Genomic DNA, 23,830 nt, shown 5'->3' with positions numbered 1-23,830 from the left:
AAAAATATGTTATTGGGTATTTGTGTATAAATATATTTTATATTTTTAAATAATTATAAAAGTAATTCAATTATAATAGGAATTAAAATTATTAGTTAAATAATAGTTTTTTTAACTAAATATATGTGAATATATTCCACAAGCACGATAGCTGATTCTCCCGCCTCTTATGAAGGCAAGCCTGCAGCGGAGATAAGAACCCCTTCAAATCACCAATAATCCCCTCTTCCAATACGTGGATGTCATACAAGATGAGACGGGCTGCAGCTCAATTTCTTTTGAATGTTTATTTTTCAAGCATAAAAAAAATGCCTGACGCGCTTCATAGCTAACCGCTCCTTGCTCACGGGTCAGGTGCGTTTGCTTCGTCATTACGTATATATTTGTAATTCCACCACCATAAAAGAAGGACAACATGGATTTCACTTTTAGAAATACCTGCAGCAACCATCTTATCACATTATACCTCATGTTACAAACGGTATGGAGTTATTCCAGATATCTGTTTAAAGTTTATTTTAACATGAGTTTTCTGAATCCAAAAAGCTCATTAGCAACAAGAAGATATCACTCCATGAATAAGATAGACAACACAAAGAGTACAGTATTGCATAATCACAAAAGATAACTCATAGAGAAGTGGCAGGGTTCCCCAACAGTTGTTGTACAGTTTGGTATAAGTAATGAAGAAAAGCAGCAAGATCTTCGCAATATTTTTGGTATTTCAATACAAACCCTTAGGGTGTTCTGGATGTGGGGAAACTTTATTTCAGATAAATATCCAGGGAGTCAAAATAGTGAGTGAGATTGATTTACCATGGCAGGTAACAGTTGAGATTGAATTAAAATTTATATTTTTATAGGCTCATGGAGAACCTCTGTTTCCATGTAATACCCCTGGAATTCATATAATAACAGTCACACATCATCTTAGAGGGCTTTCTTGATGCTTTCCTCACAGATATTTACGATTCAGGAATTGAAACATGAATGGGACACCACACCCCACTCTCGAGCACCGCAAATATTCATTTATATTCATGATAATATTATAACATGTAAGGCACAAATCCTCTTAGACCCCCCCCCCCCCATAAATGCACCCAAACCAGATATAACCATGGAAGAAGTGTTATACGGATTTGTGTGCTTCATGTCCATCACCTCAGCCTCATGGTGGTATAAGTGAAGTCAGGTAACACTGCATATGATCAATATGTGTTCACCAGTACAATAGGTTAGCAATATTCATAGAACATATATATATATTAGTGAAGGAGGCAGGTCTAAAGACAGTGGGCAAACAAACAAGGGTTTAAAAGTGTCACTTCTAGTACACATAGGAAATCACACACACTTAGGGGACCATGGAGACCTCTTTGGAGCGCTTGATGAAAACTTTCCCTGCAGACAAGATGAGGATACAAAAGTATAGTAAACATTGGTACAAATGCGTCCTATAGAAGACATTTTGTGAATCCCTGAGTATCTTTAACAGGACAGTAACAAAGTATTAAACAAACCTAAATATAAAAGCACACTTTACAGTATGTGGATGACATTCTGGTGTGGAGCCCAACTTGCAGAAAAAGGATACAAAGTAGACAATGCCAAATTACAATATGTGCAGACAGAATTTCATTATTTGGGACAGATAATATACAAAGATGGTGAGAGAGTGACAACAGACAGAATAGAGAGCATCCAAAATACGCCCAAGCCCAGCACCACAAAACAAATGCAGCAATTCCTAGGACACTGCAATTATGTGAGACAGTGGGTATTTGGTTATGCCACCCTGACTGCATCACTTTGGACCACTTTGAAAGAATCCCATATCAATGGAAACAAAATAAACTGGACTATTGAAAGAGAGACAGCATTTTGGGAGCTGAAGAATGCAATCACTGCAGATCTTCGCAACGAAGGGTCCGGCCGTGCTCAGGGTAAAGTCAATTGACACTAGCAATTCATTGTCCCGTTACCTAACCATCAGACTCTCCGACTGATGCGTCAGCCTCGGTCGCTCTTCCTTAAGACACCGTCCAGATATTTTAAATCTGGGAATTTGGGAGCCGGGAGTCTGACTTTTTCAGAACAAGGCTCGCTGGCACTGATCAACAACTATCTCTTTACCACGTCATAATTTATACACTTGTTACCCAGACCTGTCTCACTATTTCTAAACTGGTCCACCTTGTACATTTAGTTGACACTGAAGTTTTCCACTAACTATAACGTTATTTTATTAGTGAATTTATCGTTTTTTTCTAACATAATGTAAACCTTTATTACCAATTGTAAAGCCAACCTCCAGCTGCCCTTGACCTAGGGCCGTGCATGGCGAGGGTTGGCCTCAGTGCCTAGGGCGTGGTGAGGGTCTACATTCAAACCCCATATTCAGGCAACCCAATGCCATGTGCATCCTTTGGTTGTGTGCAGCGTGGGATTGGAATCAGGGCCTGCATCCAACCCATTGGATAGCCTCCTCCCCATGTCCCTTTGGTTTCTTAGGACCCAATTCCTGTGGCTTTTTTTTGGTTTTTAAAGGGGAGGGTGGCATATGGCTCACCTCCCTGAGCCAATAGTGACCCTGGCGACCCCATCCCCCAGGGTAAAAAGATATTTGTATCGGGGGTTGTACCGCACCTCCCCAAGCCACAAGGGAGCCCAGGAAACCCATCCCTTGGGTCCAAAACATGTATGTTAGGGAGGGCGCTATGTGTGGCCCTGAGCCTTAATAGGCCCCAGGGACTCTACCCCAGGGTTGAACTTAACTTTAAGGGGAGGAGGGTTGCCCCTCTCCCCGAGACTCAGCTACCTCTTGGACCCCATCCCCGGGTCCAGTATTCTTTGTGGGTGGGTGCCACAGGGTCCACTCGGGACACCAAACAAGTAGCACTTGGAGGCCACTTGAGCAGCTGTTTTTGTTTGCTCTCACTGGGTGGGAGCAATATGTGTTTCCTAGCCTGCAAGAACACAAGCAGAAAAACAAAAGCCTACTTCTACACAGCAGGAACATGTTTAAAGCTCTCACCAAGTGGGAGCAGACATGCTTTCCCTCCCTGTATTCCTGCACTTGTATTTTTTCAATTTTGCTGCTGATTCACTGATCTTTTTTCAAAAAACATTTTTGGCCAAAGGCCGGGTCCACCTGGCTAAGGGGGTCAGGAGGTCCTAAGAAGGCTGTTGCCATATGCTTGTTGATGTGGCGGCAGTCAATCACATCTAAGCATGACATGTTTTCTAGCCTTAATTCCTCAAAAACTATTGAACGGATTTACACCAAATCACAAAAAAGCACTCTTTCTGGACACAAATGTATCTTTCTGCCAAATGTGGTATAAATCTGTTCACACATTTGGGCTGTGGCTGTGTCTAAAGTTCTTTTGTAAAAATTAATGAGGAAAACACATTGTAGAACCCCCCCTTTTTTGCAGCCCTGCTTGATTGATCACCCCAAAACATTCCATGAACGAAGTAGCCAAAAATAGAGCACTGTTTTGGAAGTTTTGTGCAGATTTGTCAAATGGCGCAAATACTATTAGCAAACACAAGAAAGGCATTTCCTATGGAAGCACAATTCTAACTATAAGTACCCAGTTGCCCAGGAACGAGCGCCACTTGACATATATGAAGACACAAATATAAATATATATCGGATGCATAATGTAGAATGTCACATAACTATAACTTAGGGTTCAAATCAATTATTAAGAAGATATTGGGGGATATGTGCATTACTGCCATTGACAACCATGTGTCATCTAAAGCTTTGCTTATTGACTTGGCTTGTTGTGCCAAGAAACTATTTTTTTCATTTTTCTCCAAAGGGAAAAATATTTTTTTGCAGGTGACCTGCTTTTTACCCTGGGACCAAACAAAGTTCCAGCCTTTTTTAGGTTTTGTCTACATAGCGCTTGCTCTAAATCTATTGTATTTAATATAAATCCTAAAAGGGACCTTTTTGCTTTCCTTGCTTTTCATTGGTTCCTGTGCTTGCCACTTACTTTTTCTCCATTTCTATTGGCGGTGAAATACTGTTTCCTGCACTTACCAATGTCTCTTCCTGTGTTTCTCTTATCAGTTTCCAGGAGACAAATTACTGTTTTCTTCCACTTTTGTGGAACTATTTTTGTAAGGTTTCGCCTGTACAGTGCTTGAGCTGTGGTTCGTTTAATTTTTAAAGTGATGGCATTTCTGTTCAAATGTTTTTGCCATCTGATCCGCTGTCTTTAATTGGTTAAAGTGATTTCTGTTTAACTCACACTGTAAATGTTATTCTCTACATGAAGCTTGGAACTCATCGGCTTCCAAGCCTTGCTTTTCAGCCCTCTGCTATTTCAATCCCAGAAACACAGACTACCCGAAGATCATGGAAACGGTGCACATCATCTTTCCGACTTACCGCCCCAACGGCACAAACAGGCATGCACTTCAGTACTTATATTGCTGTAAGGATTCACATGTGGTACAGTTGTGGACTATCCTTGTGGCTGCCAAATCTAGTTAGTATCTGACTCTTTCTTTCAAGCCCCCCCTCAACTTGAGTGTGCCAGTCTGTACTTTTTCTACAACAATTTCAGTGGTGGGGCTAGGCAGTCCGGTAATACTAAAATCCCTTAATACAATGACATGAGTATTTAATATTGATCCAACAGTGTATGTGCCTCCTCTGTGCTCCCCCCAGAGGTTCCCTACCACCCTCAAATAACAAAGTTCAATTCACACCCTTAAGCAGACAAGATTTACAATATCGAACATTCAGAATATAATGTACTGGTGTTCATTACTCCACCCCTGCATGCCGGGTCTAAAACGCAGCGCAATCTATGCTTCAGTCTCGGGTGATACCGCTACCATAGCACCCCACCCCTAACAAAATCCCCCGTCCCTGCCTTCCAGTAATAAATCTATGTGCTAAGAGAGAGATTTATTTTATCTTATTGGTGGTAGAAATGTGCATAACATCAGTTCCTATATTTAAAAATGCCTCCTAATTCCAATCTGCACAGGCACAAAGCTTTGGCGGAGAAGGGGGACATGACCCAGCACCTTATAGCTGGTTACACCATCCAGTCCCGGATCTCGCTTCCCTTGGCTACCAAAATGAAAGGAGTGAGAAACATTTTTAATTATTTGCCTGCCGCAAATCAGCTTATTAATATTTACCCCCATCATGAGGGCTACACACATTCATTCTAGGCGCTATTGGTATTTTCAGCTCTGCTCAGTGCCCTCTCTACTTTGCTCTATAACTGAGGAGTGAAGGGAATGGCCTTTTTACATGAAATAGACAGGAAGTTGCCCTGCCAGCCTTTTCTACTGGAGGTCAATAAGTGCAAAACTGATTAAATGGTTTACATCAAGGGCAGCCCTCTCATACTCAACAGGCATAGTGCACCCACCGGAGTCGTACTGATACCACCTGACTCATGTCAAGTCACAATATTCTGGGGATTTTATAAAGCGTCAACATGTCAATTTTTGGCAACTACAGAGCGCTGGCGGGATAGGCAAAAGAGAACGGGTTGGTAGAGTCGGTGGGGTGTGAGATGTGACACCGCTGAGCAGTATTCCTGTAATATTATCCAGCTTGTACTGAATGGTGGCCGGCTTTCACACGCCTCTAACCCTCCATTAACCAGAGAAACAAAGCACAGTTCACACAGCCCCTGCAGCCTCTTCCAGCTCACTGTTACTATGCAACACTGGTGGTACTTTTACTTTTAATTACTTTCTTCCCCCACACAAAGAATTCATACCCTAGCATTCATTCAATAAACGGATGTACGACGTTACAATGCTTACTTTTACAACGCGTGCCGTTACTACGCAACTTTTACAACGCAAGTCGTTACAACGACTTGCGTTGGGGGGTGCTGGATAGTAAATATTTTAATTTACTATTCCAACTCCAGTCCCCGTGGATAGTCGGGAAGGAGTTGAATAGTAAATTAAACTATTTACTATCCTGGAGCGCCCCCCAGCGCAAGTCGTTGTAACGACTTGCGTTGTAAAAGTTGCGTGGTAACAGTACTGCGTTGTAAAACCTTCGTTGTAAAGGTTGTTCCCCCAATAAACACACCATGCATTGTTAACATTGCATTTATTTTAATTACTATCTTTTTCCCCTTCACGCATAGGAATTCATGCCTTGGCATTCATTCATTAAACACACCATGCATTTATAGCGCTTACTACCCCTGACGAGGCATCCTAACATGGTCCCGCGATCTCACATGCACAGAAATAGGTAACTTGGAATCATTTTTCCCTTAGAAAACTCCAATATCCATTCTCTTGTATCAGATAACCATTGTGGATTGAAAGATCCATCTGCCACCTGGGCCTGGACCTCATCTATTTCTATTTCAACTTTGACCAGCCAGTAGTCTGAGAAAGAGTTGGCCCCCATTTCTGCTCCAGAATATCGGAGTTTCTTTAAGGATAATAAGGGTACGGCTGATCTTTTTTCAGTTTGGGGGGGTTTAAAGGCCACAATTCGTGGAGAGCTGATTGCCCTTATGGCTGCGCAGTATAAGAAACATAGGACTCGGATAGATCAACTCCAAGCAGCGGTGGATTCTGGCTTGCTCCAGAAAAAGGCTTCTTTAGGAGGAAATGAGCTAAACAGGAGCTAAAGGAGCTCTTTATTCTTGAAGAAATTAATAGCTCCCGCACATTCCAGCAGCGAGCTTAAGAAGAGAGCCAAATGGTAGGCAAGCAGCTGGCTTGGGCCACCAAGACTAAACAGGAAGCGGCCCTACTTATCGAAGTTTTAGAACCTAATATAGGAACCCCAGTGACTGATAAAGAAATTATTTCTCAAGTTTTCCTGCAGCATTACAAGCAGCTGTATGCAACTAAGTATAAGGTGGGGCAAGAGGCTATCCAACAATATTTTGAGGACATCAATTTCCCACAGCTATCAAATAGCCAGGTAGAGGCGGTTCAAGCTGATATTTGTGCAGCTGAAGTTCAGCGTGCCATAGCCTCTATGTCAGGAGGAAAAGTGTGTGGTAATGATGGGCTACCAATTAAATTTTATAAAGCTTTTGCAAAAGAATTGACACCTTTCGTAGTAGAGCTCTTCAACCATGTAAATATGGGGGGCTGGTTTCGACAGTTTTTAAGGAATCTATTGTTATCAGCTTTGTAAAGAAAGGGAAGAACCTCAGAGAAGTCAATTTATATAGACCAATAAGCGTACTTAATTCCGACTATAAAGTTTTAATGAAAGTCTGGGTGCAGTGCTTCTCTCCAATTGCTCAAAACGTGATCCATAGAGAATCAATCAAACTCCAGCTCTTATCATGATGGTCGACACCGAGAAAGCGTTTGACCTAGTGAATTGGGATGCCTTGTTTTATGGTCTGGGTAGTTGGGGGATTCCCTCCCAGGTTATAAAAATGCTCCGTAATATTTATCAAGGGGCTCAGGCACAGGTGATTATCAATTCAAATCTAGCTGGGACGGTTACTGTCAATCGGGGGACTAGGCAAGGGTGCCCACTTTCCACTGTACTTTTTACCTTTTATATTGAACCCTTAGCCACTAAAATCTGTAATAGTATAGAGATTAAACCGCCAATACCAGGTAGGGCTAAATTGTTTGCTGCTGATATCATTCTTTACCTCAGCCCAAAAAGACAGAATATTGATTTAGTATTAGGCGAATAGACACAATTTGAATTGATTGGAGGCTACAAAATTAATCGTAACAAGACTGAGGTTTTAACAATGAATACTTTGTATGATTTTCTTCTCGATAATCTTAAACAGCATGCCCTTAGTCCCAATCCAATCTGATATCTAGGGAATTATGTTACTACCCATTACACGGAAATTTATAAATTAAATTATAAAGCAACAAGAATTTTTTTTTATAAAGCTGCTAGAAGAGTGGTTGTTTCTACCGCTTACATAGATAGGTCGGGCGGCTCTTATTAAAATGTCAATCTTACCCTTACTGGTATTTTTGTTTATAAATCTTCCTATAAAAATTAATGCGATCTATTTTAAGGTGCTAGAAACGTTGTTTAGAAGATTTGTTTGAAATAAGAAGGCTCAGAGAGTAAAACTTCCAGTGTTCCAACTTGACATCTGCCAGGGGGGGCTTGCACTTCCTCAAGCCCGTATATACTATGAAGCAGCCTTTTTAGATTTAACAGCCCGTTTACTTGATCGCAAGGATTCTATTGAGATTTTTTTTTAGGCAAGATGGTGCAAGAGGCGGGTTCACAGGTCCCGGTATTTCTGAAAACAGCTGAACTCACTGAGAAAAAAGAGATATAAGACCTTGCAAGAGTTTACCTACACACTCCATTCTTTTTATTCGAAACAGGCCTGCTCCACAGGATCCTATTTTTTGGAACTAACTGAATGCAAGAGCTTGGGTCTGCAAATACAGGCCAGCCATATAAGGTCCTGGACTCATTGGGGATTCAAAGAGTTAGGGCACTTCTTATTAGCCGGCAGAAGCATTACCTGGCTAGAAGTCTAAGTGAGGTGCGACACCTCGAATAAGCTGCACCTTTGTTTTATTGATTATAGTGCCGCCTTCGATAATGTGGACAGATCAAGGCTATGGGCGAAGCTGGAAAGCTGGGGGATCCCAAATGTTCTCTTCAAAATGATAATGCTCCCCAACCCTAATACCTGGGTACAGGTAAAACTTGGCACAGGGAGGCATTTGACAAGGAAAGTAAATACGACGAAGGGCCTCAAACAATGTTGCGTGCTTGCACCCATGTTGTTTAATTTATTTATGGCAGACCTCCCGCAATTACTCAACACTAGCAACTCTCACGCACCCAGGATGGGGGGCACAACTCTGTCCAATCTCCTTTATGCAGACAACGTAATCTTGCTCAGCCATACAGTAGTAGGCTTGCAACATCTTCTTAACAGCATGCAGGACTTTGCTGAAGCAAATAAGTTATCAATTAACTTAAAGAAACCAGAACTTTGTCAATTAACAATAAAAGGAAGCCAGAGAGAAGCTGGCAGCTGGGCTGCACACGAACGAATAGACTCAGCGGGAATCTATAAGTACCTAGGTGTTTACATTGATAAGGAAGGATCATTTGTCCGACAACTAGAGGAGATTAAAAGAAAGGGGTTGGTGCTAGCATTAACCATGAAAAGTTTAACATCTAAACTACTGGGCCCAACATTAAGCCCCCTACTAAAAGTAGCACAGGCCAAAATTCTTCCCACAATTACTTATGGTAGTGAAGCCTTAAGAGGGAGAGATGCAAAACTGCTGGACATAACCTTAGAAAAAGCATACAGAACCACCTTTAACCTCTCAAGCTTCACTTCCTCAGCAGAAATTAGACTGGAATTCGGCCTACTGAAGCAATCATGGGCCAGATACGGCGCATATATCAACTGCTGGAGCAAAATTAGACTAGCCGCTCCCGAAACTCTAAATAACCTTCTATGGCAAAATCTTCAGCAGAGGGAGGATTCACCTGCAAGATGCTATCTTCAGAAGGCTCTAGCATGCACTGGACTCTAGGCCATTTGGAACATGCAGGTCCACCATTCAGCTTTCAAGAAATTAGTGTGGAAATCCTTGAAAAAGCTGGCTTTGGTGGAAGACAAAGCAGATTTTTCAGCAAGATCGCATGCCTGGATGACTGCAAAGCCTTGGCCCCTCAAAAATATTTCAATCTGGGCTACTCGAAATCACAGAAAATACAATTCTTAACATTTCGCCTCGGCTTGATCCTGTGCACTCAGAACCTTCCACTATGGAAGAGGGAGCCATCTCGAACATCTTGTAGTGTGTGCAAAATTGGCCAGGGCGATATTACCCATTTACTATGCTCCTGCAAGGAGCTGACACAGGAAAGGAGACAGCTGCTAAGAGTCCCCTTAAACCATAGGAATATTCGCTCAAGGATACAAGCATGCTTGGCATGCCCAGGAACGCCTCAATTAAACTGCAGACTAGTGAGATTCCTAGATGCAGCCGGGAAAAAAAATGCCATTGAACGCTTAAACTCCACCTAGGCCAAAGGGAAGCTGCAATGCTGTGTGCACTCCTAATCATGATACGAGACTGCCACCATTAAGGTCGACCTGGGAAATCTCCATATGAGCACTTGGACAGGGTTCTCAATAACGTCTCCTTTTGGATAGTAGTACCGCCCAGACAGAGTATGAAGCCTAGCAGAACGCATAAATTACATTGAGAACTTTGGGTATAAAGAACAAAGCAATTTTTACCTGATAGCAATTCAACTGTTTTGACCTTTTAAGGAACTATGAATTTTTGGAAATATGTAATTTTATCTTATCATGATTTTATTTTATTATCTGAAACTCGTATTGCAATAGTTTTAAGTAACTATTCAAATGTAATAAATTCATTCAATTCATTCCCTTTTTTGAATATATTCAGATTTCACAATTACTAAAAAGGTACAGTCTTTTACCTGGCCCCAGGCACAACTCCACTATTTAGAGCAAAGCTGAGAGGGTTGGGCAACTGGAATCATTGTATACAGTCTCAAGGGGAGCCTACTATGGATTGGTGTCAGTACAACGCGTTATTTTACAACGTATTCCGTTACAACGCGATTTTTACATCGCAAAAACCATTACAATGCATGCCATTACAACGCATGGCATTACATAGCAGATACTTTTACAACGCATGCCATTACATCGTAAGTATAGGTAAGTATATCTTTTTTTTTTAAAAATGTAATAAAGTTAATTAAATTAATTTAAATTAATAAAAATAATATAACATTTTTAAAACAGTAATTAATTTAATTATAGTAATTTAATTAATATTAAAATTGATATTAATTTAATATATTTAAAATAATATAATTAATGAAATATAAAAAATTTATAAATAGTAAATAATATAATGTAATTAATTACAATAAATATAATTATAATTTAATTAAATTATAAATAATACATAATATAATTATATTTAATATATTTAAAAGAATTTAATTAATTAAACATTTTTAAATAATGTAATTTAAATATAATCGTTTATTAATACAATTAAATTAATAATTGTAAATATAGTTATTAATGTAATTAAATTAAATAAAATTAATTTAATTTATTTAATTTATATAAAGTCGTAATACCCCTGTACCCCAAAACCCAAACCCTACCCTAAAACCTAAAAACACCCCTGTACCCCAAAAGCCAAACCCTGCCCTAAAACCTAAAAACACCCCTGTACCCCAAAACCCAAACCCTGCCCTAAAACCTAAAAACACCCCTGTACCCCAAAACCCAAACCCTGCCCTAAAACCTAAAAACACCCCTGTACCCCAAAACCCAAACCCTGCCCTAAAACCTAAAAACACCCCTGTACCCCAAAACCCAAACCCTGCCCTAAAACCTAAAAACACCCCTGTACCCCAAAACCCAAACCCTGCCCTAAAACCTAAAAACACCCCTGTACCCCAAAACCCAAACCCTGCCCTAAAACCTAAAAACACCCCTGTACCCCAAAACCCAAACCCTGCCCTAAAACCTAAAAACACCCCTGTACCCCAAAACCCAAACCCTGCCCTAAAACCTAAAAACACCCCTGTACCCCAAAACCCAAACCCTGCCCTAAAACCTAAAAACACCCCTGTACCCCAAAACCCAAACCCTGCCCTAAAACCTAAAAACACCCCTGTACCCCAAAACCCAAACCCTGCCCTAAAACCTAAAACACCCCTGTACCCCAAAACCCAAACCCTGCCCTAAAACCTAAAAACACCCCTGTACCCCAAAACCCAAACCCTACCCTAAAACCTAAAAACACCCCTGTACCCCAAAACCCAAACCCCGCCCTAAAACCTAAAAACACCCCTGTACCCCAAAACCCAAACCCTGCCCTAAAACCTAAAAATACCCAAACACCCCAAAACTTATACATCAGTACCCCAAAACATATACTCCTATACTCATACTTATTTAAAAAAATACTTAAAATAATATATTTAATTTATAATATTTAAAAACGAAATAAATATTTTTTTATAATTAATAATAATTAAATCAATTATAAAATATTAAATAAAATTAAAAAAAAAATTCAATACTTACCAATACTTACGATGTAATGGTATGCGTTGTATTAGCATCTGCTATGTAATGCCATGCGTTGTAATGGCATGCATTGTAATGGTATTTGCGATGTAATAGCTGCGTTGTAACAGCATTACGTTGTAAAAGATGCGTTGTAGCAGTAACACACCCCTACTATGGTTAACAACCATTTAGAAAAAGTGGCAATGGAGACTCAATGTAGATTCTCAAATCTGGATTGGCAAGCCTTTGCACAGCTAGGCAGCAAGGCCCTACGAGCAGCTAATCTTAAATGAATGACATTTCTGTCACGCTGGATGGTGTATTATACTCCCCATGTTCCTCATAAGATTTATTCTGAATTAGAGACCAAATGTTTCTGTTGTCAGATTCCAGGTGAGGGAGGCTGGTTTCATACCTTTTTTACCTGTCCGAAGTTGGGACAATTCTTGGAGAAGTTCTTCCTGGCTATTAGCTGGAGAGTACAGAAATATTTGGCGCCTGACGCAGAGATTGCACTTTTAGGTTGGGCAAGCCAGAGACGGAACCTCAGTATGTCAAGAGGGGAAGAGACATTTGTAGCAATTGCCTCCCTCAGTGGTTTAGCCCGGCCCTGGGCCCTATGGGCCTGCCGTTTCCCGACTATTAAGCCCCCTTGGGGCTTACAGCATAACATGGAAGAGGGACAAAGTTGGACGTTCACTGATCCTGCAGAATTGGAGGTCCCAAAAAATACCTACTTATGCGGAATGGTTCAATAAACTAATTCGTACTAGGAAATTTGAAGAAGCATATGCTAAGAGAATAGGTGCTAATAAAAGATTCAGTATGGTATGGAGGTTTATAGAGAGGCTGGAGACCTTATTGGAGATGTAGGGTCGGATCAATAAAAAAGAAGGGAGGGAGTTAGGGGGGAATGGGGGAAGGGGAGGGAAGGAAAAGAAGGAGGGGAAGGGAAGGAGGGGAGGAGGGGAAGGAAAAAAAAGGAAAATGGGAACATTTCTTTGTCTCTTTTTAAATTTTAGCACTTTTGCACTTTATGCACTGCACTTTTTGTAAATTCTTGTTTGGAAAATACTGTGATAGAAAGTACTTCAAGGTACATTCAGAAGACCAAGAGGAATGTTTTTTTTCTTCCTTGTTTCTTTTTCTCTCTCCCTATTAGAGATTGTTTAGAAGGCAAATTATCATATTGTATTTTAGACGGAGCTATGCCCAGAAGAAGATATTTTTAACATCCCTTTTTGATGGTAACTTGCATATTGCATTTTAGCTAGAAATGTATCTATAATAAATCAGTCTTAATTTGTAGTAATAGCATAAACTTGTGAAATACCGCATCTTGCACATTATAAAACTCTGGTAGTATTGTATTGCACTTGGTACAGTTTATCTTTTTCTATAAAGATAAATTGCAATTGGTATGCTTGGATGTTAAATGGCATATTGTACGGTAATTGCACTGTAATCGGTAAGGAGCTGCTAACGTTAACCCTATTAGAAACGACATACCCGGGATAAATATGACACATTGCACTTTATACTTTACATTCGTTATTGTTGGAAATTCATAGGTATACTAAGATACTTATGGTCCAAATCGTTTTGCAGTTTCCTTCCTTTTGTGTATCTTCTGTGTTTCTGCTCAATACATTTGTTTTTAAAACGTTGATAATTTTATTATTAAATATGGCTTTTCTGTAAGGATAGCTTGTAGAAGAGTGGCTCAGCCAATATGCCCTTCTTAGTTATCACTTATTTGCATTGCCACATGCCACTGGTTTTATGTTGCTGGACAACATGTAAAAAAACATTGACCAACCTAAGAGAGGTCGCATAGGTGAAAAATATTGACTTTGCCAATGCTTGTTTAGTTTAGGAATGAATGAGAAAAGACCTTGTGATTAATTATTATTGTGAACGTTTTTTAGATTGCAAAAACACCCACCTTAACCCATCTCTGGAATGCCCACTCCATGCCGATGGTAATAGATATGTATCTTTACTTACATGAACATCTTTGCATGAGTGGTTTCTTTTAAGAGTGTAAAACCAACTTCTTTGAATTAAAAAAAATGATATTATACTGGCAAAACAGGGTACTAACTACAAAGACGATATATCAACATAAAAATAGCGTTGCAAATCCAGACACAGACAGCTTAGAGATGTGACAGATGGTGGTAGTTATACTGACAGCAACATGTTTGTTGACCAGTTCCAAAATTCCCTACAGCTACGGATTGTGGGCACATACCTGAACTATTCTCCTTAAAGCCATGCTTTTGTAACGTTAGGAAATGTGGACGGTCAGACGTGTCGTCGGATTTGGTAATCAGTCCCTCCTTCACTGACTCAAACCCACTCATGATCACCACGTTTGTCCAGCAGAACTGTAAGCTGAAGACATCTCCATATTTTTTCCTGAGCTGCAATAAAGAAAGCGAGGAAAACGAGGCAAGGGCATTAGGGTCAGAACGCAAAAAATATTGAATGATTCTAAAGCATCTCCTTAGTTTTTTTTTCACAGAGGTGGTGATGTGTGTCACGAATACCTGTGCATATCTGTTGTGTTGCATTTTGCTGTGGTGGTGATATGTTGTGTTTTTGTTGTACTATGGTAGGGTTGTTGTATTTGTCTTTTGTTGTGCTGTGCAATTATGATTCTGTTGTGTTGTTCTTTCAGTTTGAGTTATGCTATTGAGTTTTTTTTTAAACTTTGTAATTACATTAGAGTTGGATACAAATGGTGCTTCTATCCAGCCAAAAGCATCACATAACTTTATAAAGTTCCAACAACTAACAACTATTTCCAGCTGCTCAAACCAGTGACAGAGTCTTGTTTTAAATGTGCACTTCCAGTGCTTACTTGTGTGATACGTCCAGGGCACAAGTCAAGGGTACACGCAGGTACATGGCATCCACCCACTCCTTTCACAAGGTGGACGTCGTCCCCTCTGCCAAGAAGTTGGGCCCCGCTGAAATATGCTGAACTTGTCCCGGTGTAATTTTCAGACACCGGGACACGTTTAGCAGCATCTACATGTAGTCTGGTTTCCATTCCCAGCAGCAATGTACAGGCAGCGAGGGAACTTTTTTCACCTCCAGCTGGTCTGAAGTTAAGGGGCCAACAGACCTCCTTTTGTTTGACTATCCTGACTGGAGGCGGGCTGGAAAATTCACACTTAAATGTAAATGCCATGGAGGGGCAATAAAGGCACACAGCTTATCTCTTCACCGGTACTTAAGAGAGGTGTTAGAACCGGCTGTCTCTAGTTGGCAGAGGTATACACTTCTGACAAATAGGGACACACCTTTTCTAGTCAGGGCAAGGGGATCACACCCTTCGATAACCCCTGCTCACCCCCTTGGTAGCTTGGCAGAGCAGAGCAGGCTTATCTCAGAGGCTGTGTGTTAAGCAATTATGACCACATACAGTAATACAGTGAATACACTACAAATGGACACGACACAGTAGTATTATAAAAATAAGTATTTTTATGTAAGGCTTAGCACAAGACCAAATAACGACAAAAACGTACACAATCTTAATAAATACTCTGGGAAGGAAAAAAGGATAGTTCAAAGGTAGGTTCTTCTTTAGCACAAAAGTCTTTAGTATCAAAGCAAATCTTCTTCTTGGCAATACAGTTCTTAGCAACAGGGTAACCCACACGGGGGCTACACGACGTCGAGGCAAAGTTAATCCAAAGGTTCGGCGTCGACCGCCAGGAGCGCTACGTCGAGCCCGGAGTCACACGGACCCCCAACAACACAGTACCTTTGTAAAATGAAGCACACGATGATCAGCGGCGTCGAGCAATCCGGCGTCGCGTCTTCGGTGTCGATCAGGCCTCAGCAGGCGTCGTCGATGATGCGGTTGCACAGAGTGAGCAGCGCTCACGGCGTCGAAAGGGCACACAGTTGATGCGATCAGCAGCGGTGCACACACGAGGTCCTCTGGAGCTAGAGCCGTACTCCCACTCACTGGCGTTGCTGCTGGCGTCGGTCGGGCCCGGCGGACGGTCGTCGAGGAAGCGGGACACTGGGGCCGTTACCCACTGCGTCGAGCTGGATTCGGCGACGTCCGTCGGCGTCGAGATTGCTGGTCCTTTCAGAGGTGCTGGATTCACAGGTTCCAGCAAATAGCACTTTAAGCAGATGAAGTCTTTTAGCCCTGTGACTTCAGCAGGAGACTGGCACTCTTCCAGCCCTTGGAGATTTTCTTAGCAAGCGTGAGAGTACACACAAAGTTCCTCTCTCCTGGTTCCTTGGCAAAAATAAAGAAGCACTGCAGGATTCCCCCAACAACAGCACACTGGCAGAAGGGGTAGGCAAGTCCTCAGATCAGCAGGCCTCTTGTCCTTGGTTACAGGGTTCCTTGTCAGAAGTGATCTGATTTCTTAGTTCAGGGGTCCTTCTCTTATACCCCTTTTTGGCTTTGATCCCTTTGTCCATGCCGGGGATTTTCCCAACATCCTGGGTCTGTTGTGGGTGGAGAGAGGCAGAAGCACCCGGCGTATTCACTGAGCAGGGCTGGGTCCTCAGACGCCCAGCAGGAGGTGGAGCCAGCATTGACACTGGCAGGAGCAGAGCTATCGGCCTCCTGGCAGGAGGTGGGGCGAGGATCGTCCATGGCAGGCACAGAGCCATCAGCCGCTTGGCAGGAGGTGGAGCCAGCATTGTACCAGGCAGGGCAGGCTATCAACAACTACTCTCCCCCTACTCTCAACGCAAATGTCCCACTCATCCCACACTGACTCATCCAGACCTGTGGAGCCACCCAGCTCCTGTCACACACACGCAAGACCAGCAGAAACCAGATATGGTTAGACAAGAAAATAGACACTTTCTAAAAGTGCTATTTTCAAACCCAGAGTCCAAGAACCATCCACACCAACGGATGCGTAATTAAACCCCGAGTTCAGGGATACCAAACTCGACATTGCACCATGCTCCCGAGCCAGCTAAGATTATAGCGTTAATAATCCCGGCGGCCCATTCTAACTAATGGAGAGCAGGCTACCTCGCAATAGTGAAGAACGAAGATGGCGGTAATTCACTATTAGGACATGCCAACTTGGTCAGGCGTGTCCTACCTTATACTTACAACGCACCCTGCCCGTGGGCCTACCATAGGGGTGACTAACATGAAGTCAAGGGAAGGTTTGAGGGGCTGGCAAGTAGGTATACTTGCGCAGCCGGCGTGACAGCACGAGGCTGCACGTGGGTCTCGCAATGACCGACCCGTAGACATTCTTTTACCAGGCCGCTCCTGTGGGTGGCACAACACGTGCTGCAAGCCCACGAGCGGCATTTGTATTTACAAGCCCCGGCACTCCTGGTGCACTAGACTAGGGACTGACAGTAAACCAAATAGGCCAAACATGGATACAATAGATACATCAATTTAACATAGGGAGCACTTGCGCTGTGGCACTGATCAGCAGCGACACCGCGCCCAAAGCATATACCAGCAAAACATCGTGAAACAGTGGAGGCAAACAGAAAAAATGGAGGAGAGACTCAAGCCAATGATGTCAGGTCTAACACGTGTCCCCTCCAGCTGAAATGTGGGGAGAACTACCCTTGACCTAGGGAGTCCTCATCACTAAGGCGGAAAAATCTGGACAGACCATCAGCATTAGAAAACACCCATCAGTGCCCGTACCACCACGGGGGCCGTCACTGTTCTGAGAGGGATGGCTTCCGGGTACCGTGTGGCATGGTCCACCAACACCAGGATGAACCTGTTGCCCAGGGCTGTCTTGGGGTCCAGGGGCCCAACAATGTCAATACCCACCCGGTCAAAGGGGGTACTGACCACTGGAAAAGGTTAGAGGGGAGCCTTCCGCTTCCTTCCGCTTTTCCCACTTGCCTGGCAAGTGTGACAAGTCTTGCAATGGATGTCTACATCCCTTCGCATCTGAGGCCAATAAAAATGGGTGACAAGCCTGTCATAGGTCTTGTCCTGCCCCAGATGTCCAGCTAACGGAACGTCATGAGCCAAACCCAGTAGGAAGGCGCTGAAGCGCTTAGGTACCACCAGCACACGGGCTGACCCAGGCTCAGCAGCCTTAGGCTCGCTATACAGGAGGTCGTTCTCCCAGTACACAAAATGTGACCCTGACTGATCACCTGAGGATTGGGCTGAGGCCTGCTGCCTCATGCCCACAAGAGAAGGGCACTCCTTCTGTTCCGCACAGAATTCCTCCCTGGAGGGACCACCATCCTGCTGCCAATGGGTCAGCTCGGGCAAGTCTCCCAGTTCGGCAATTTGTTCCCCTGTGGGCTCCAGGGCATCCCCCTCAGGGTCTACCTCCTCCTGGACCACGGGAACTACGGGGGCCGGTTTCCCGCGCCTCCTGCCTCTTCTCTTCACAGCTGGGTCCTGGGCCGTACTTTCAGGCTCCGGGACCCCATCAACACCCTTACTCGCTGTCATCGATCGAGTGGTTGCACACACCCACTCTGGCACGCCCAACATTTTCAAGTGCGCCTCTCTCTCCACCTTAGCCCAAGGGGAGTCTTCTAAATCATTGCCCAGGAGACAATCGACAGGCATGGCGGGCCTCACAGCAACCGGAAGAGTACCTGAAACTCCCCCCCATTCAAAGGAAACCTGAGCTACCTCGCACTCTTTCTGGGAGTTGTCGGCAGCTATCACGGGGTAGAATGCGTGGGGAACCACCTGCTCTCTGGACACTAAGTGACACTTGACAGCTGTCACACTCGCTCCGGTGTCTCTGAGAGCTTCCACTCTATGGCCATTAATGGTCACCCACTGCCTATATTTACTAGTGTTACTAGGCAGAGGGGGTGGAGGGACCATTTGCATGTCTCCTAGCGAGACCAGGGACATTTCTGCGGGACCCCTCCCACCATGGACAACCATCTCCTCCCCTCCCAGGGCTACACTCGCCAACTGACAGGGGGGTGCACTCGGCGGTGCATTCGATTTCTTCATGGGACACTGGGGATCGTAATACCGGTGTCCCACCTGCCCACAAGTGTAGCAGGTTAAGGGGCCCCTATGAACAGGTTTACCCGTCGGGGCCCCTGGCTTCTTCTCAGGGGGAGGCTGGGAACCTTTCCCTTGGTTCCCTTGGGGATTACTTTGGGGCCCTTTCTGAGACTCCTTCTGTTTACCCTTGTCCCCCCCCCACTCTTCTGTTGGGGACCCTGCCCACCTTTGGCTGAGTCTCCCACTGGACCCTTGTGGACCCTGGTACTGACCCAGCGGTCCGCCTCCTCAGCAAGTTTTCTAGGGTTAGATATCTTGCTATCAATAAGGTGCTGGCGCAGCTCTGGAAAACAGTTATTAGACAAATGCTCCCAAGCAAACAAATCATAAAGAGCTCCATAACTTTCCACTTTGCTGCCCTTTATCCAACCATCCATGGCTCTGCAAAAATAAGACACATATTCAACCCACGTCGTACCAGGCAACTTCTTATATTCTCTAAAAGCTTGTCTGTACTTCTCGGGGGTTAGGCCATACCGCAACATTAAAGCATCCTTCATATGAGTATACGACATCCTATCCGCAACAGGCAGGTCTATCTCTCCCCTCATTCACAAAGCGACCCCACAACCCCGCTCCCCAATTCTTCTCAGGGACCTGGTGGGCCAACAATGCTAACTCATACGCTTTAAACCACTGGCCAATATCTTCGTTTCTATGATAATCCTTTATCACATCTTTGGGAAAGTAAAACTTACTTTCTGCAGGCCCAGATGGAATGCTGCCACCAGAGGGGTTCAATTCTAACTTCTTAGCTTGGATGTCCAACTCCCTCAACTTGGTTTCACGCTCCAAAGCTAATTTCTCTCTTTCAAACTCTAACTTTTTGATCTCCAAATCAGCTTCTCTTCTACCTCTTGCTTTTTCTAACTCCAACTGCCCATTTATCTTTAGCCTTGCCATTTCCATGTTGTATGCTCGCTCCTTCGCCCTTTCTTCTCGTTCTTCAGGGGAAAGACCTTTGGAGGAAACGCTGCTTCCGGGAGAGGACTCAGGCCCATTCGCTGGCGCCTCCTCATCCCCTTCCACTGGCGGTACCACCACCGGATCAGTGGGATCTCTGGCCTCTAACCAGGCTTGCAATGCTTTGAGATATTCCTCCTTAATCTTGAGGCCCTTGATAGGAACTTTGAATTTCTTGCAGAAGGATTTCAGCTCCTCCAGTTTGTAGACGTTTATCTTCGCTCTGTCGAATTCCTCCACGACAACAACAGGGGTAGTGACTCCGGTGTCACTCATGGTCAAAACTGGCAGTGTTAAAAAAATCAAGCTTCAGAAAAGTGGAGAACCAAAAATAGGATCCTTCCCAATTAGATTGTGACTGCGTTATGGTCTGCTTTCACTATGTAGCGCACACTAATCACTGTACATGGGTCATAAATGCAAGGTCCAAATCCTCACCGCTGCATCCAATGTTAGAACCGGCTGTCTCTAGTTGGCAGAGGTATACACTTCTGACAAATAGGGACACACCTTTTCTAGTCAGGGCAAGGGGTTCACACCCTTCGATAACCCCTGCTCACCCCCTTGGTAGCTTGGCAGAGCAGAACAGGCTTATCTCAGAGGCTGTGTGTTAAGCAATTATGACCACATACAGTAATACAGTGCATACACTACAAATGGACACAACACAGTAGTATTATAAAAATAAGTATTTTTATATAAGGCTTAGCACGAGACCAAATAACGACAAAAACGTACACAATCTTAATAAATACTCTGGGAAGGGAAAAAGGATAGTTCAAAGGTAGGTTCTTCTTTAGCACAAAAGTCTTTAGTATCAAAGCAAATCTTCTTCTTGGCAATACAGTTCTTAGCAACAGGGTAACCCACACGGGGGCTACACGACGTCGAGGCAAAGTTAATCCAAAGGTTCGGCGTCGATTGCGAGGAGCGCTACGTCGAGCCCGGAGTCACACGGACCCCCAACAACACAGTACCTTTGGAAAATGAAGCACACGATGATCAGCGGCGTCGAGCAATCCGGCGTCGCGTCTTCGGTATCGATCAGGCCTCAGCAGGCGTCGTCGATGATGCGGTTGCACAGAGTGAGCAGCGCTCACGGCGTCGAAAGGGCACACAGTTGATGCGATCAGCAGCGGTGCAGACACGAGGTCCTCTGGAGCTAGAGCCGTACTCCCACTCACTGGCGTTGCTGCTGGCGTCGGTCGGGCCCGGCGGCCGGTCGTCGAGGAAGCGGGACACTGGGGCCGTTACCCACTGCGTCGAGCTGGATTCGGCGACGTCCGTCGGCGTCGAGATTGCTGGTCCTTTCAGAGGTGCTGTTTTCACAGGTTCCAGCAAATAGCACTTTAAGCAGATGAAGTCTTTTAGCCCTGTGATTTCAGCAGGAGACTGGCACTCTTCCAGCCCTTGGAGATTTTCTTAGCAAGCGTGAGAGTACACACAAAGTTCCTCTCTCCTGGTTCCTTGGCAAAAATAAAGAAGCACTGCAGGATTCCCCCAACAACAGCACACTGGCAGAAGGGGTAGGCAAGTCCTCAGATCAGCAGGCCTCTTGTCCTTAGTTACAGGGTTCCTTGTCAGAAGTGATCTGATTTCTTAGTTCAGGGGTCATTCTCTTATACCCCTTTTCGGCTTTGATCCCTTTGTCCATGCCGGGGATTTTCCCAACATCCTGGGTCTGTTGTGGGTGGAGCCAGGCAGAAGCACCTGGCGTATTCACTGAGCAGGGCTGGGTCCTCAGACGCCCAGCAGGAGGTGGAGCCAGCATTGACACTGGCAGGAGCAGAGCTATCGGCCTCCTGGCAGGAGGTGGGGCGAGGATCGTCCATGGCAGGCACAGAGCCATCAGCCGCTTGGCAGGAGGTGGAGCCAGCATTGTACCAGGCAGGGCAGGCTATCAACAACTACTCTCCCCCTACTCTCAACGCAAATGTCCCACTCATCCCACACTGACTCATCCAGACCTGTGGAGCCACCCAGCTCCTGTCACACACACGCAAGACCAGCAGAAACCAGATATGGTTAGACAAGAAAATAGACACTTTCTAAAAGTGCTATTTTCAAACCCAGAGTCCAAGAACCATCCACACCAACGGATGCGTAATTAAACCCCGAGTTCAGGGATACCAAACTCGACATTGCACCATGCTCCCCGAGCCAGCTAGGATTATAGCGTTAATAATCCCGGCGGCCCATTCTAACTAATGGAGAGCAGGCTACCTTGCAATAGTGAAGAACGAAGATGGCGGTAATTCACTATTAGGACATGCCAACTTGGTCAGGCGTGTCCTACCTTATACTTACAACGCACCCTGCCTGTGGGCCTACCATAGGGGTGACTAACATGAAGTCAAGGGAAGGTTTGAGGGGCTGGCAAGTAGGTATACTTGCGCAGCCGGCGTGACAGCACGAGGCTGCACGTGGGTCTCGCAATGACCGACCCGTAGACATTCTTTTACGAGGCCGCTCCTGTGGGTGGCACAACCCGTGCTGCAAGCCCACGAGCGGCATTTGTATTTACAAGCCCCGGCACTCCTGGTGCACTAGACTAGGGACTGACAGTAAACCAAATAGGCCAAACATGGATACAATAGATACATCAATTTAACATAGGGAGCACTTGCGCTGTGGCACTGATCAGCAGCGACACCGCGCCCAAAGCATATACCAGCAAAACATCGTGAAACAGTGGAGGCAAACAGAAAAAATGGAGGAGAGACTCAAGCCAATGATGTCAGGTCTAACAAGAGGCATGCTTTTGCCTTTGTTCAGTCTCTGTATATAAGAGATGTATGTACTGTAAGAATGTCAGATGTGTCTGTCCCAGTATATACACAAATAACATTTTCAATAGCACTGTTTTATTTCTTTTATTGTGCTATGCAGGGTGTCAGAGCTCTTTAAGTAACATACACATTATACATTGACAATAAATCATGTACATGTGTAAATCAATGCACAAGATGAGTTACATGAGACAGTGAGGGGTACATGGTGTACGAGTCACATGTCCTTCATACCTCACTGTGGTCTTTTAGAAGGATTACAATTTATGAACCGCAGGTAACAAAAGGATCTCAGTGTTAAAAGCAGTAACCCACTTTACTATCTACATAAAATAAAAATCTACCACCGGTGCCTACAACTAGATCCCGTAGCGAGTCGCTACTGTCCTGTTCCTAACTCTGCGTATGAGCCCACGCTGAGCACACAGACCGGTTATGTCGGGGGCCTCCCGGCGGTGTGGTCCCGAGTTCACATATCTTGATCTGCAGATGTTTGCTTGTTATTGTTTGCTGTTATCAGGCACTTAGCTCTTCATCCTAATGCATGGAGGGGGGTCCGACTCAGCCATGTCCCAATTCCGTGGTTGCTAACCGTTTTCGTTTAGCTGTTTGCCCCCTTGCGAGGAGGTGACTAGTTAAGGGCGACAGATGCTTCCTGTTTCGAAGTATAGGGTGGGGGGAGTTGGGGGGAATGGGAGGGGGGAGGGACCATTTTCCCTTAAGAGTTTGTTGTTTTTGGCCGCCCACGGGCCGCCGTCCGCTATTCTCATCGGTAGTCATATGTCCTGCTGTCTTTCTTTGCATTTGAGTGCGCCCCCTGCCCCCATTAGCTATGCTCCGGTGCCCGGATGGGGCCGTGACCCGCCCCCTGCTCACGAGGGGGTTCTCTTCTCCTCATGCCTCACACTCTGCCCCGAGTTCACAGATGACTCACCTGCCTAACGCGCCTCTCCGCGTCCTCTCTTAGAACGTAAATGCACTGCAGTGCT

At 44.4% G+C, this 23,830-nt stretch overlaps 1 protein-coding gene across 1 annotated transcript in view; it reads right to left on the bottom strand.

Annotated features, from left to right (window-relative positions):
* Window positions 1-23,830, bottom strand: part of LOC147747975 (cytochrome P450 2D6-like) — a 250,654-nt gene that overhangs the window by 141,210 nt on the left and 85,614 nt on the right. Inside the window, exon 2 of the mRNA XM_086957438.1 lies at window positions 14,323-14,494. Within this exon, the coding sequence (XP_086813564.1) occupies window positions 14,323-14,494 (172 nt within the window). The remainder of the gene's footprint in view (window positions 1-14,322; window positions 14,495-23,830) is intronic.

The sequence above is a fragment of the Lissotriton vulgaris genome, chromosome 1_1 (genome assembly GCF_964263255.1).
Source record: "Lissotriton vulgaris chromosome 1_1, aLisVul1.2, whole genome shotgun sequence".
In the NCBI taxonomy this organism is placed as follows: domain Eukaryota; kingdom Metazoa; phylum Chordata; class Amphibia; order Caudata; family Salamandridae; genus Lissotriton; species Lissotriton vulgaris.
This window is presented reverse-complemented; position numbering and strand designations above follow the sequence as displayed.